This window comes from Podarcis cretensis (assembly GCF_951804945.1).
Source record: "Podarcis cretensis genome assembly, chromosome: 10".
Taxonomy (NCBI): Eukaryota; Metazoa; Chordata; class Lepidosauria; order Squamata; family Lacertidae; genus Podarcis; species Podarcis cretensis.
Window position 1 is genome coordinate 5,281,531 of NC_137179.1, and position 14,763 is coordinate 5,296,293.

The 14,763-nt window shown below is 49.3% G+C and overlaps 1 protein-coding gene across 4 annotated transcripts in view; it reads left to right on the forward strand.

The window, feature by feature from the left end:
* The window catches only part of NRF1 (nuclear respiratory factor 1), a 77,416-nt gene extending 64,315 nt beyond the window's left edge, over positions 1–13,101 (forward strand). For all 4 annotated transcript variants that reach the window (XM_079992738.1, XM_079992740.1, XM_079992739.1 and 1 more), the window contains one exon: positions 10,935–13,101. In XM_079992738.1, the coding sequence (XP_079848864.1) occupies positions 10,935–11,098 (164 nt within the window). In that variant the 3' untranslated portion in view covers positions 11,099–13,101. The remainder of the gene's footprint in view (positions 1–10,934) is intronic.
* The last annotated feature ends 1,662 nt before the right edge of the window (positions 13,102–14,763 follow it).

Consider the following 14,763-nt stretch of genomic DNA (forward strand, 5'->3'; position numbering starts at 1 on the left):
AGTCCTGCTGGCCACATGACCCAGAAGCTGTACGCCAGCTCCCTCAGCCAGTAAAGCGAGATGAGCGCCGCAACCCCAGAGTCGGCCACAACTGGACCTAATGGTCAGGGGTCCCTTTTCCTTTTTTATGAAACAATTCTATATTCTCCCACCACGCTGACGAAGATCTACGAAACAGCAGTCAATATCCCGGAATCTCTGTTCAGTGTTGGACATTATATTTGCTGAAGACACAAAGCTTCACAGCTTATCTTTCATTGTACAGAGTTTGGTGCCTCACTTCATTCAAAGACTTTCAGAGACTTTAAGTCTAAGATTTCATTTTGAACTTGTTATTGTATGAAGGAATTCTATAAAGATTGTCTATTACCTATGCATATGGTCATCGTGTTGCCTAAACATTGTTGACGGACATAGGATCCTAGGCTGCTGCCTTATAGCAAGCCAGACCAATGGTCCAGTATTGTCTGCACTGACGGGCAGCCTCTCTCCCGGGTTTCAGGCAAGAGTCTCTCCCATCTCCATTGGGGAGTGGACCTGGGACCTTCTGCATGCAAGGCAGGTGTCCTGAGCTACAGTCCTTTCCCATCTTGCACCCAGGAACTCAGGCTCGCCTTTCTCCGCAGCTGCTAACCGCAATAACTCGTTGCTTTGTTAAATTTCCCCATTTCTGGGTGCTGATTCCTCACGCCAGCCCGAGACAGGAAGAGTCCCAGCAGATCGAGCCAAAAGGTCTATCAGATACGCTCTGTCTAGCTGAGCCTTCTGTCTCCTGCTACAAGCATTCTGGTGGGAAGCTCATAAGCAATGAATTGCAGCCAGTTCCTCTCTCTCTTCTCCTTTTCCCTAGCCATTGTTTCCGGGCAGGTCTCTTGAGCAACTCTGCCAAACGGAGGAGACAGGAGGTGAAATGTTAGAGCTGACGGACAGATTTAACAAGCCATCGGCATTCACCTGGAGTCCTCTAAAGAACTTGTGAGAAATTGCTTTTAACAACAACAAAACAAATGTTGATTGGAATTTAAATCAAACTCCTTAGCAGAGGATTAGGAGACAGCCATTGTAACATTGGTTGCTTGAAAGGCACCTAAAGAGGAAACAGGAAATCATAGACCTGTCGACATAACGTCTGACCCAGGTTCAATTGGTAGAAAGAATCGTTAAAACCCACAGAAGGATAAGTCTTGAGGCAGAAGGATCAGCACGGCTTCCGCAAAAAGAAACCCTGCCAACATTTTAGATGATGACGATGATAATCATCATTATTATTTATACCCCGCCCACTCTAGGTGGCTTTCAACAAAATATTAAAATACAGTAATGCATCAAACATTAAAAGCTTCCCTAAAGAGGGCTGCCTTCAGATGTCTTCTAAAAGTCTGGTGGTAGTTCTTCACTTTGACATCTGATGGGAGGGCATTCCACAGGACGGGTGCCACCACAGAGAAGGCCCTCTGCCTGGTTCCCTGTAACTTGGCTTCTTGCAGTGAGGGAACCGCCAGAAGGCCCTCGGCGCTGGACCTCAGTGTCCGGGCTGAACGATGGGGGTGGAGACGCTCCTTCAGATATACTGGACTGAGGCTGTTTAGGGATTTAAAGGTCAGCACCAATACTTTGAATTTGCAGAGTGTGAACAAGCAGGTGGCTAGGGCTGATCTGGTAGATATTTTACTCTTGGACTTTCAGAGAGCTTTTGATGCAGGTCCTCTTCAAAAGTTATTCCAGATCCACACTTGGACAAGTAGTGGGACCAGGCAAAATGTCACGCGAGTTTGACAAGCTTTCAGGTTCTCCAGAACTCTATATCTGGCACAATGTCAGTGACTCAAAGCAGGGGAAGGGTGGGAGGGAGGGCGATGAGGGAAAACGTAAGAAGTGCAAAATTACTCTGGATGCTGCAGCTACAAGCTGCAAGTAGGCTCGGTTCCAAGATGGAGATGGTTGGATAATACAGTCATACCTCATGTTACAGCCTCGGTCCAGTGTACCTGAAGGAGTGTCTCTACCCCCATCGTTCTGGCCGGACACTGAGGTCCAGCTCCGAGGGCCTTCTAGTGGTTCCCTCATTGTGAAAAGTGAAGTTACAGGGAACCAGGCAGAGGGCCTTCTTGGTAGTGGCACCCGCCCTGTGGAACGCCCTCCCATCAGATGTCAAAGAGAAGAACAACTACCAGACTTTTAGAAGACATCTGAAGGCAGCCCTCTTTAGGGAAGCTTTTGATATTTAACAGACTACTGTATTTTAATACTTTGTTGGAAGCCGCCCAGAGTGTCTGGGGAAACTCAGCCAGATGGGTGGGGTATACATAATAAATTATTATTATTATTATCATCATCATACGTCCGCTTCATGTTATGTTCTGTCAGGTTATGTCCTGCGGTGACCCGGAAGTACCGGAAAGGGTTACTTCTGGGTTTTGCCACTTGCGCATGCACACAAAATGACTTCATGTGCAGAAACGGCAAATCGAAACCCGCGCGTGCGCAGACGTGTCGCTGCGGGTTGCGTTCTTTTCATGTTGCGAATGGGCCTCCAGAACGGATCCCGTTCGCAACCAGAGGTACCACTGTATGTCCCTTTCAGGTGGTGCACCAAGGATTCTGTGCTGAAGAAGTCATGGCTGCCACCTGTTTCCAAACCTTAAACAAAACACTCCTGATGGGTGGATGGAAGGATGGATTGTGTGACTGCAGTACATCGCTTTCATTTTATGGATCAATGGTCTCATTAGATAGTAAAATCCATGCTAAATTGCTGTTTCAGGGGTTGTTTTTTAAAGTCTGGAACAGATTAATCTGTTTTGCATTGCTTTCTATGGGGAAGCGCGCCTTGGTTTTGGAATGCTTTGGTTTTGGAACTGACTTCCGGAACGGATTAAGTTTGAGAACCAAGGCACCACTGTATGGGTGTTTGTATGGTTTCGTCATGGCCTTTGCCTAGTACCATAAAATATTTATCTGAGTGCCTGGTCAGGGCTAAACAATGTTGCCTGTGGCAAAGCCCAATGGGAGAGTTTTGACATGTGCTTGTCTCTGTTCTTTGACCGCACCAATAGGGGAGTCATCTATGAGCAGCCCCTCCCGCAATTCCTTGTTGTGGTTGGTCTATTATATAAAGGTAAAAGTAAAGGGACCCCTGACCATTAGACAACTCTGGGGTTGCGGCGCTCATCTCACTTTATTGACCGAGGGAGCCAGTGTACAGCTTCCAGGTCATGTGGCCAGCATGACTAAGCCGCTTCTGGCGAACCAGAGCAGCGCACGGAAACGCCGTTTACCTTCCCGTCCACCGTTTACCTATTTATCTACTTGCACTGGCATGCTTTCAAACTGCTAGGTTGGCAGGAGCAGGGACCGAGCAACGGGAGCTCAACCCATCACAGGGATTCGAACTGCTGACCTTCTGATCGGCAAGCCCTAGGCTCTGTGGTTTAACCCACAGCACCACCCGCGTCCCTAGGGCTATTATATAGACTTACCTTAAAATCCTGGCTACCTGTAACTGTGCTTCTGTTAATTTCATCTTCTTTTGCACCGACTATGCTCCATGCATGGCTCTGCCGTTGTTGGTTAATAATAAATCAATAAGAATTGTGCTGTTGTTTTTTTAAAAAATCAGGCAACAGTTAGTCACCCCAGTTAGTCACCACCAGCAGGAGCATGTTCTGAACCAGGGGTCAGCAAACTTTTTCAGGAGAGGGCCCGTCCACTGTCCCTCAGACCTTGTGGGGGGCTGGACTATATTTTGAAAAAAAGAACGGATTCCTGTGCCCCACAAATAACCCAGAGGTGCTTTTTAAATAAAAGGACACATTCTACTCATGTAAAAACACGCTGATTCCCGGACCGTCGGCCGGATTTAGTAGGCGATTGGGCCAGATCCGGCCCCCGGGCCTTAGTTTGCCTACCCATGTTCTGAACAGACTGAAGTTTTTGGAAAGTTTCCCCAAGGCCCACCCTGGTACAGTCCCCACCCCAATCCGCCCATGGATTGCACCCGGAATTTGTGCGCCTTCATTTGGGGCAGGGTGCCACACCAGGGAGCAGAGCCGACAGCCCTACAGACGTGCTCTTCACACACCCCCACACCCCACCCTTGCCCAAGTTGTGAGCAAAGGGATTTTCTCTTTAATACCATTGAAAGGGTCCGAAATCCCAAGCTTTAGATTAACATGTGCCAACTAGATTAAGGCTAATCAGAGGGGCAGATGCGTGGGGTGACAGTCCCAGGCCTGATTACCATATCTCTGGGGCTTTAACCGCGGCTGCTCTCCCAAGGGCAGGCGGCTGCTCTCTGGGGTCTTGCAGGGAACTTGCCCGTCTCTCGCTTTCTCGGTGCCGAAGGCCGTTGCATCCAAGCCTGGGGAGCGATTCAGCTTAATCCCCTTGGAGCAAAGGACGTTTGTGTGTGTTTTTGTGTGCATGCACAGACAGTTCCCGGTTTTTAAGCTCCCGTTCTGTGCATGAGGCGAAGCCAGGCTGAATGACATATTTAGCAATGGTTTCATTGCACATTGACCATTCTTGGTTTTTCCTTTTACAGTGGTACCTCGGGTTACATACGCTTCAGGTTACAGACTCCGCTAACCCGGAAGTAGTACCTCGGGTTAAGAACTTTGCTTCAGGATGAGAACTGTAATCGCATGGCAGCGATTAGCTAAAGTGGTGCTTCAGGTTAAGAACAGTTTCAGGTTAAGAACGGACCTCCGGAACGAATTAAGTACTTAACCCGAGGTACCACTGTACTTTGTTTTTCTGCTTTTTGCTCACCTGTCCTTTTTCTTCTTCCATCTCTCTCTTTTCCTTTTATCCCAGATGAGAGCTCCAGGCTTGCAACCCAACGTGCTCTCTCTGCCCTAGTGACAAGGAGCAAGTTTGGCCATACAGTCATCCCTCATGTTACGTTTGCTTCAAGTTGAACGTTTTCAGATTGCATCCCGTGGCGACCCAGAAGTAACGAAACGGTTACTTCCGGGTTTCGCCTCTAGCGCATGCGCAGACATGCAGAATGACGTCATGCGCAGAAGTGGGTTGCGTTCTGTTCAGGTTGCGAACGAGCCTCCGGAACGGATCCCGTGGTACCTCGGGTTAAATACTTAATTCGTTCCGGAGGTCCGTTCTTAACCTGAAACTGTTCTTAACCTAAAGCACCACTTTAGCTAATAGGGCCTCCCGTGCCGCCGGAGCCCGATTTCTGTTCTCATCCTGAAGCAAAATTTTTAATCCAAGGTACTATTTCTGAGTTAGCAGAGTCTGTAACCTGAAGCGTCTGTAACCTGAAGTGTATGTAACCCAAGGTACCACTGTATTTCATTTCTTTCTTTTTATAAATGGAGCAACAGAACTCTGGCTTTGGGAAATTTATAGGTTTGCACTTTGACGTGCTTTTGAACTGCTAGGTTGGCAGGAGCAGGGACCGAGCAACGGGAGCTCACCCCGTTGCGGGGATTCGAACCGCTGACCTTCTGATCAGCAAGTTCTAGGCTCTGTGGTTTAACCCACAGCGCCACCTGCGTCCCTCCTCCCGAGGCAGGTTACAACATTAAAAATAGTTTAAAATGACACAGCGTTTTGTTTTGTTTTTGCGGGGGGACGCATACCCCTAAACATTTTGTGAATCTAAGTTTGGCCTCATTGAGGGGCAGTATTTCAATATGAGTAAGAAAATGAGAGTACCCCTAAACATTTTTTTAAGGGGGGGAAAGCACTGCGTACAACCATAAAAGTAAGATGAAGATCGCTGGCGAGAAGCTGTTCCTACAATCGCAACCCCTGCCCTTCACTTTTCTCCCCACTTTTGGGATTCAGATTGTAGGCTGAGTGGGCCACATGAGTGAAATCAGCCTTTGCCAACTTGGTAAAGGTAAAGGGACCCCTGAACATTAGGTCCAGTCGTGACCAACTCTGGGGTTGCGGCGCTCATCTCGCTTTACTGGCTGAGGGAGCCGGCGTACAGCTTCTGGCTCATGTGGCCAGCATGACTGAGCCGCTTCTGGTGAACCAGAGCCGCGCACGGAAATGTCGTTTACCTTCCCGCCGGAGGGGGGACCTATTTATCTACTTGCACTTTGACGTGCTTTTGAACTGCTAGGTTGGCAGGAGCAGGGACCGAGCAACGGGAGCTCACCTCGTCACGGGGATTCGAACCGCCAACCTTCTGATCAGCAAGTCCCAGGCTCTGTGGTTTAACCCACAGCGCCACCCGCGTCCCTGCCAACCTGGTACCCTCCTCCCAAATGGTTTGAGATTACTACCGGCAGCCCTAGTTGTAGTCCAAAACATTATGAGATTGTTGATGTTTATAGCATACCCCAAATTAAGTTTTCTGCTGTTTTTAACTGAATTTGCCTGTAGAAGTGTACCATTGCATTCTGGCTTGGCTGTTCGGCTTCGTTTCCTCCAGAGTTGTCCCCCTCCTCACGTCTTTCTGCAACGTGCTTGATCTCGGCTTGCCAGCGTGGACCCGGGAGAGACCAGGGTTTGAATTCTCACTTGGCTGTGAAGCTCACTGGGTGACCTTGGGGCCTAGTCGCTGCCACTTAGCCTAACCAACCTCACAGGGTTGTCGTGGGGGTTAAATGAGGAGCGGAGGAGCCATTTATACCAGCTTGAGCTCCTGGGAGAAGAAGATGGGTGATTGATTGAATGAATGAATGAATGAATGAATGAATCTGTGATCTGAATTGTTTAGCAGATAGGAGTTTAGAGCTTTGGCAAGTTTTAACAGCCAGCTCTGGAGTGTAGTCAGGATTTTTAAATTGCAAAAAAGGTAGTTTGGTTTTTAAGACGGCTTGCTATAGATCGTGTCTAAACCAGGGTTTCCTGCGCAAAACAACAGGTCCATCTTTTGCCTCCTGGCATGTATAGCTGCTACAGAGGCCCGTTTCTAACAAAAGTCACTCACTGGCTCAGTTGAGACAGTTTGGAAGGCTGAGATGTAACAGTAAACTATGGTTTGATCAAACTAAGAAGTAACCAACTGGATCAGGCATAGGCAAATTCTGGTCCTCCAGATGTTTGGGACTACAATTCCCATCACCCTTAGCTAACAGGACCAGTGGTCAGGGACGATGGGAATTGTAGTCCCAAACATCTGGAGGGCCGGAGTTTGCCTATGCCTGAACTGGATCAATGCAAGGGGAGGAGGGAAGGGGATGAACACATGGCCCATGGAGAAAAGTTTCTCCTAAGTTCCCTGTACAAGTAAGTTTTTCTTTTCCTTTTAGGGAAAAAGGCAGCTTCAGAATGGGGGGGGGTGATTTTCCCTGGGAATCTAACACTGGGAGAGAAAAAATTAACTATCTCATGATAACATAAGGTGTTGCTGCTAGATCATGGCCCATTTAGTCCAGCGTCCTGCTCTCAGATGCCTGCAAGCAGGATTTGAACACAAGACCAACTCTTCTCTCTAGCAGTTTCCTGTAGCTGGGACTCAAAAGCACGCCTGCGCCCGACTGCAGAGGCAGAGAAGGGTCGTCGTGGCTAGAAGCCTTTTGACAGCCCTCTCCACAAATTAGACAAATCTTTTTAAACCATCCAAGTTGGCAGCTTTCCCTGCCTCCTGTGGCAGTGAGTTCCATAGGTTAACTATGTGCCGTGTAAATGATATTTTTCTTTCCTGAATCTTCCCACATTCGGCTCCATTGGGTGTCCATGAATTCTAGCATCATGAGAGAGGGAGAAAAACTTTTATCCGTCCACTTCTTCCAAGCCAGACTTTTAACTCTACAAACTTCTATTACGTCACCTCTTCCTTGCGATTTCTCTGAACTAAAAAGTTTCAGAAGTCTCCCAGCCGAACCACCCGATTCCCATTGCTGCTGCTTGATGAACTGTAGAGATCTTGGATATGTTGCATAGCTTGACCCTGGGGGAAATAGGAACCCGCGTGCAAATTTCCCCTGGCGCTCATTTCTGAAAATGTTTTGGCTTAAAGCACGGGTAGGCAAACTAACGCCCGGGGGCCGGATCCGGCCCAATCACCTTCTAAATCCAGCTTGTGGTCTGGGAATCAGCGTGTTTTTACATGAGTAGAATGTGTGCTTTTATTTAAAATGCATCTCTGGGTTATTTGTGGGGCCTGCCTTGTGTTTTTACATGAGTAGAATGTGTGCTTTTATTTAAAATGCATCTCTGGGTTATTTGTGGGGCATAGGAATTCATTCATTATTATTTTTCCAAAATATAGTCCAGCCCCCCACAAGGTCTGAGGGACAGTGGACTTCGCCCCCTGCTGAAAAAGTTTGCTGACCCCTGGCCTAAATTTTCCTAGCATGTTTTTTCTAGTTCTGCTGCTGATTTATTGTGGTGCGGGGCTTGAAAGAGCAGCGCCCCCACTCTGTGAGTCTGTCTCGGACAGGCTACTTCTTTTACCTGATTTTCTGGGGAGAAGGTGGTGTTACCTGGCGGTGCCCAAGGGCACCACGATCATCCAAGAAAGAGCAACCAGGCAGGGCTCAGGCCTGGCCAATTTGGAGTTGCCTCAGATATCAGGTCAGAGCGCTTAAGGCTTAAGCTTCCCTGTCTGCACAGCAAAGTGATATGAGGACACTCAAATCACATTCTGCCTCCTCCTCCTCCTGCTGCTGTTAAACGTTGACCTTCAGGAATGAAATCCGAGGTCTGCGGCAGACTCGCTTTGCCCCGCCTTCAGAGCTTGGGGCTCAGGGATTCCGCTTCCTAAACCCAAGAATTTTTGCTAAAGAGGTTCTAATAATAATAATAATAATAATAATAATAATAATAATAATAATATTTATATCCCGCTCTCCCCAGCCGAAGCCGGGCTCAGAGCGGCTAACAACAATAAAAGTAACACCATTTACATAAAATCACAAGCAATTAATTGAAATGCATTCTACAATTCATTCTAAAATCAATTCAGAATCAAATTAATGGCAACCATTGGGCTAGAGTTCTATGAGGATTACAGAAGGAGGGGGTCAGACTGCGCCTTGGCCAGAGGCCTGGTGTAACAGCTCCGTCTTGCAGGCCCTGTGGAAAGATGTCAAGTCCCGCACTGCCCTAGTCTCTTGTGACAGAGCGTTCCACCAGATTGGGGCCAGTACTGAAAAGGCCCTGGCTCTGGTTGAGGCCAGCCTAACCTCCCTGTGGCCCGGGACCTGCAAGATGTTTTCATTTGAAGACTGTAAGGTCCTCTGTGGGACGTACCAGCAGAGGCAGTCCTGTAGGTACGAGGGTCCCAGGTCGTATAGGGCTTTAAAGGTCAAAACCAGCACCTTGAACCTGATCCTGTACTCCACCGGGAGCCAGTGCAGCTTGTATAGCACCGGGTGAATGTGATCCCGCAGCGAGGACCCCGTAAGGAGTCTCGCCGCAGCATTCTGCACCCACTGGAGTTTCTGGGTCAGTCTCAAGGGCAGCCCCACGTAGAGCGAGTTACATGTTTATAATGAGAGCCTTTTCTGCGCAGCGCTCAAGAGTGTCAGGCTAGGACCAGGGTTCAAATTCCCTACTCAGCCACAAAGCTGGCTTGGGTTGTTTTGGTCACTGTTTCTTGCCCTAGCCTTACCTCATGTGGTTGTTGTGGGGACTGAATGAGCAAAGAGAAGGGAAGAACCATGTAGACCACCTCAAGCCCCTCTGAGGAAAAGGTGGGATATAAACACAATAATGAAATAATAGTAATAATACGAAACAATGGCAACCATAATCTGGTGCTAGACCCTCTTGCTTGTCTGTTGAGGATAGAGAGGGGTGTGTGGGTGTGTCATCTCTAACCTGTTGCACAAAGTCACAATTGTTGCATGTGGTCCTTAGAAAGTCACCCAGAAGGGAAGGCGGCCACTGGGCTTAAAAAACATCCCCCTGGGCTAGTCTTTGGGCAAAGGGGCTCAACAGCTCTCTTTCATAGGCAGAAGATGGGTCCCTTTTTGCTTTCAGGTGCTTTCAAAAATCAGCAGCAAAAAAAGCGAATGCTGTTCTCGGCTGCATCAACAGAAGTCTTAAGTGTCGAGATCAAGGGAAGTCATAGTGCCACTCTATTCTGCCTTGGTCAGACCACACCTGGAATATGGTGTCCATCTCTGGGAACCACAATTTATGAAGGGTGTTGACAAGTTGGAAGGTGTGCAGAGAAAGGCGACCAAGATGATCAAGGGTCTGGAAACTAAGCCTGATGAGGAACAGTTGAGGGAGTTGGGGATGTTTTAGTCTGGGGAAGAAGAGACTGAGAGGAGATATGCTAACCATCTTCAAATATCTCAAGGGCTGCCCCATGGAATTTAGCGCAAGCCTGTTTTCTCCTGCTCTGGAGGGTGGGACCCGAACTAGTGGGTTCAGAATATGATACGATAATCTTTATTCTCAGGCGGCTAGTCCTAGTCTTTATAACCCTGTACCTTATTCCAGAAGGCAGAAGCTGAAAGAGATCATTTCCGGGGTGCGCACTATCCTGCGCTGTCTCTGCAGCTTTCTTATGGCACCTGGAAGCATAGATTTGATCCTAGGTGGGAAGAGCGCACCCAATTATTCTCTCCGCAGTCTTTCCAACCCTGGACAGCATTGTTTTTCCCCTGACCGTGCAACTCCCAAACCACACACACAGACCATAAGTTAATACACTCTCCACAGCGCAATGGCAAGATGCCATCAACAGCTCCTTTGAGAGATTGTTTTTCCGGAGAATTCTCAAAAAATATAATCTCTGCTCTGCTCTCTTCATCAGAACAGGGAATTAGATTCCCACTTAACCTCAGGAAGAATGGAGTCTCCTTCCTTGGAGGTTTTTAAGCAGAGGTTGGGCGTCCGCCTCCCAGAGGGACACTTTGGTTGGGATTCCTGCCTTGCCAGCGGGGTTGGACTAGATGACCCCCCGGTGTCCCATCCAACTCTCGTGATTCCATGATCGCGGGAACTGACTCAGCGCCTTGCCCAGCCTCGCCTGACCCTCTCCCCTCTCTCTTTCTCTGCAGGGCTCGTCCAGATCCCCGTCAGCATGTACCAGACGGTGGTCACCAGCCTTGCTCAGGGCAACGGCCCGGTCCAGGTCGCCATGGCTCCCGTGGCCGCGAGGATAACAGACAGCACCGTCACCATGGACGGCCAGGCCGTGGAGGTGGTGACTCTGGAGCAGTGACGGGCGAGAGCGGCAGGATCATGGCGCTGCAGCAGCTTCCTCCTCCTTTGTGCGAATAGTTTTTTTTCTACGCCTCTGCGGAGGTGCAATCAGGTGGCATTTGTGAGTCTCGCAGCTTTGGAAGCAAAAAAAAAAAAGGTTTCGTTTAACAAAAAGGAAAAAACAACAACAACACACAAACATACAGGGTGTATTTCGGAGCCGCGACTTTGACAGCTTCTCTCTGGCCTCGTGAAAGCAAGGAAGCCTGTTTGGGGCAGGCTGGGCCAAGCCTTCGTCTCCCACTGCATGGACCTTCCTTTCTCAAAGCCGGGGTGAGATGGGGTGGAAAAGGTTTATAGCCCTCTCTTCTCAGGGCTTGTTGCGGGGGGGGGGGGAGGCGGGGTCCGCGGTGGGGCTCCCTGCAGGCTTTTCTGGCCCGGCAGACCCCCACAAAGCCAGGCTCCTCCGCCTTCCTCGCGTCGAGAATTAGGTATCATTTTAACATGGACATATATTTTAAAAGAGAGAGATAGAGAAAGCAAGGCTTGAGAAGACAAATTGGGGAAAGAGGCTTCCTCTTTTTTTTCTCGCAAAGGCGTTGAAAGGGTAAGAAAAGTCCTGCGGGAGACAGCGAGGGCTGCAGTCTGTTGACTCGGGATGGAGGGACCATTCTTCCTCCATTCCTTCCTTCCAAAGTTATTTGGTGACCTGTTGAAGGAGATTCTGTCCTCCCTTTCTAAGTCCATGCTCAAAGCCTTCCCTTCCCTCCAAAGCCTCCTTTCCCCACTGGTGAATTTCTGCATTTGTTTGTTTTTTTAAAAGACTCCCCTCCCTTGGAATGACAAGTTCGGAAAGGCACGAGGGAGCCACCAGTAGAAAGGCCCTGTTGGGTGTTGCGAAGGGACACAGGTGGCATTTAAGCACGCTCTCGTTGGCCACGTGGCTGAGATCCCGACCTTCAGCTACCAGCGGCAATTCAGGTGGCGAAGGGCTTCAGATTGCACACTAGATCCCACCCACAATTCTCGCTTCAATTTCCTTCCCCCGACCCCTTCCCCTCCAAATTGCACCTGGCACCCTGGGGCGAGGGCCCATCCAAAGACCCCTTTCTCGTGGCGGCTGTTCGGAGCCCTTGGAGCCCCGCCCCACGACCCCAGCTGCGCACATCCCCTTCGTGGCGGCCAGGGCTGTAAACTCGACATCGGCTGCCATGCTGCGCTGTGCAGGGGCCCAGGGTCTGCACATCTATGAAAGACATGTGGCCAGCAAGGCTGGGCACCCACAGTCCCTGTGCCGAGTTGGCAAAGGGAAAGGTGATAGCCCCCCGCCCCAGAATGGGGGCTCAGGGAGGGCTGCCCCCCTCTCACGTCTCCCCCAGGCATTTTTTGATAGCTCTCTTAGACAGGGCCAAGGCTTTCACAGGCCCCAGCTAAGCAAACGGCTGCTGTTGCCTCACAGATAGAATCACTCTCTTACTTTCCTATTTCAAGCACCCTTTCCGGCTGGGAATAGTACGCAGCAATTAGTTTCGTTTTTGCGTTCTTTTACCCGGTCCATTCACCACACCTCTCCTTGTCTGTCCCAACCTTTCAGGGCAGGGTTTTGCTTTTTCCAGATTCTTGTGTTTACTTGGCTTTTTTAAAAAAACAGAAAATCTCAAATGTATAATCACCATCCCCCCACCACCAACACCCTGGACTTAAATCGAGGGGAGGGAATCCTTCCTGTAGAAACAAAAGCCCAGGTCTCTGACTTAATTTTTTAAATTTTTTAAAAAATATTATTTTTTATCGTCGTCGTGAAGATGTCAGGTGTGACTTTACAGTCCGTGTTTCCTCTCTCTCTTTTTTTGGCAATGGAATAACGTTCCGATAGACTGAGACATATTCCCCGAGACCCAAAGATAAACCATCCTCGTTCCCAGCCACCCGCAGTCCTGTAGCAGAGCATGGAATTACCTGTTGTTCCCCCAAATTCTGTCTATTGCCTCATTCAATAAATTGTTACAGAAGTGTCTATAACTTCCCTTTGTCGCGTCTTCTCTCTCCACTCGGTGGCAAAAGGGCAGAACTTAATAATCAGGTTTGCGTCTCGTGTAGAACCCAGTTCCTTTAAAAGCCTTGGATTTGTGTGTGCACGATTTTTAAAGCAAGCCTATAGTCCTCATGGAGGACTAGAGAGGCAGGTGGAAGCATGGGAGGTGCGTGGAGCGCTCCTGCACGAACAACGGCTTCCTGGTCACTCCAGAGCGAACGACACCTAGGACTATGGAAACTCACACGATGGGGGCGAATGATGCCAGAATTCTGCTGTTTCTCTCTTACCATTTGTTTATTTCATAAAATTTATATTAAGAATCCCATGCTCTACCAACTGAGTCATCCCTCATTGATTGTATAAAACAGGGATGTCCAACTTCCAAGAGACTGCGTTCTACAACCACCGTTAAAAAAACTGGCATTGGATTGACCAGAGTTGTTCAGCTTTTGGGGGGAAAGCTTCATGAAAGTTATTGAGCTTTTTGTGGAGAGCCAAAGTTGCTGAAAGGGACGCGGGTGGCAGAGCCTAGGACTTGACTATCAGAAGGTCGGCGGTTCGAATCCCCGCGACGGGGTGAGCTCCCGTTGCTTGGTCCCTGCTCCTGCCAACCTAGCAGTTCGAAAGCACGTCAAAGTGCAAGTAGATAAATAGGTACCTCTCTGGCGGGAAGGTAAATGGTGTTTCCGTGCCCTGCTCTGGTTCTCCAGAAGCGGCTTAGTCATGCTGGTCACATGACCCGGAAGCTGTACGCCGGCTCCCTTGGCCAATAAAGCGAGATGAGTCCCGCAACCCCAGAGTCGGTCACGACTGGACCTAATGGTCGGGTCCTTTTACCTTTTTTAAGTTGCTGAGCAACTCAAAGCGGTTTGCAAGCAGAATAAAGTGATGAACTTTCAGTAAGAACTACTACTATATTTTATCAAAGTACAAAATTAGTAGGGGACGCAGGTGGCGCTGTGGGTTAAAGCCTCAGCGCCTAGGGCTTGCCGATCGAAAGGTCGGCGGTTCGAATCCCTGCGGCGGGGTGCGCTCCCGCTGCTCGGTCCCAGCGCCTGCCAACCTAGCAGTTCGAAAGCACCTCCGGGTGCAAGTAGATAAATAGGGACCGCTTACCAGCGGGAAGGTAAACGGCGTTTCCTTGTGCAACTCTGGCTCTGGCCAGAGCAGCGATGTCACGCTGGCCACGTGACCCGGAAGTGTCTCCAGACAGCGCTGGCCCCTGGCCTCTTAAGTGAGATGGGCGCACAACCCCAGAGTCTGTCAAGACTGGCCCGTACGGGCAGGGGTACCTTTACCTTTACCTTTACCTACAAAATTAGCAACGAACAGGTCAAAACAAAAAGCAGCAGTCTACATGTCTGGGGAGGGTCGTCTAAACAAAAACGTTTTTTGCAGGCACCCAAAAGTAAGGCGATGGCATCTGCCTGAAGTCAATAGACAGGTAGTTCCACAGTGTAAATTCTGCACTTAAAAGGTGGATTTCTTACAAATGTCTTCACTCGTGGCCTCCGCTTGTGCTGCCACCGTACGCCCAAACCTGCCGTCCTTTGCCGATCTTCCCTCTCTTGCATGGCACATCTTTAAGAAACAGGGCGGTGGTCGGCCTTAGGTGAGAAATATAAAGGGCATAGCTCTGTAGTGGG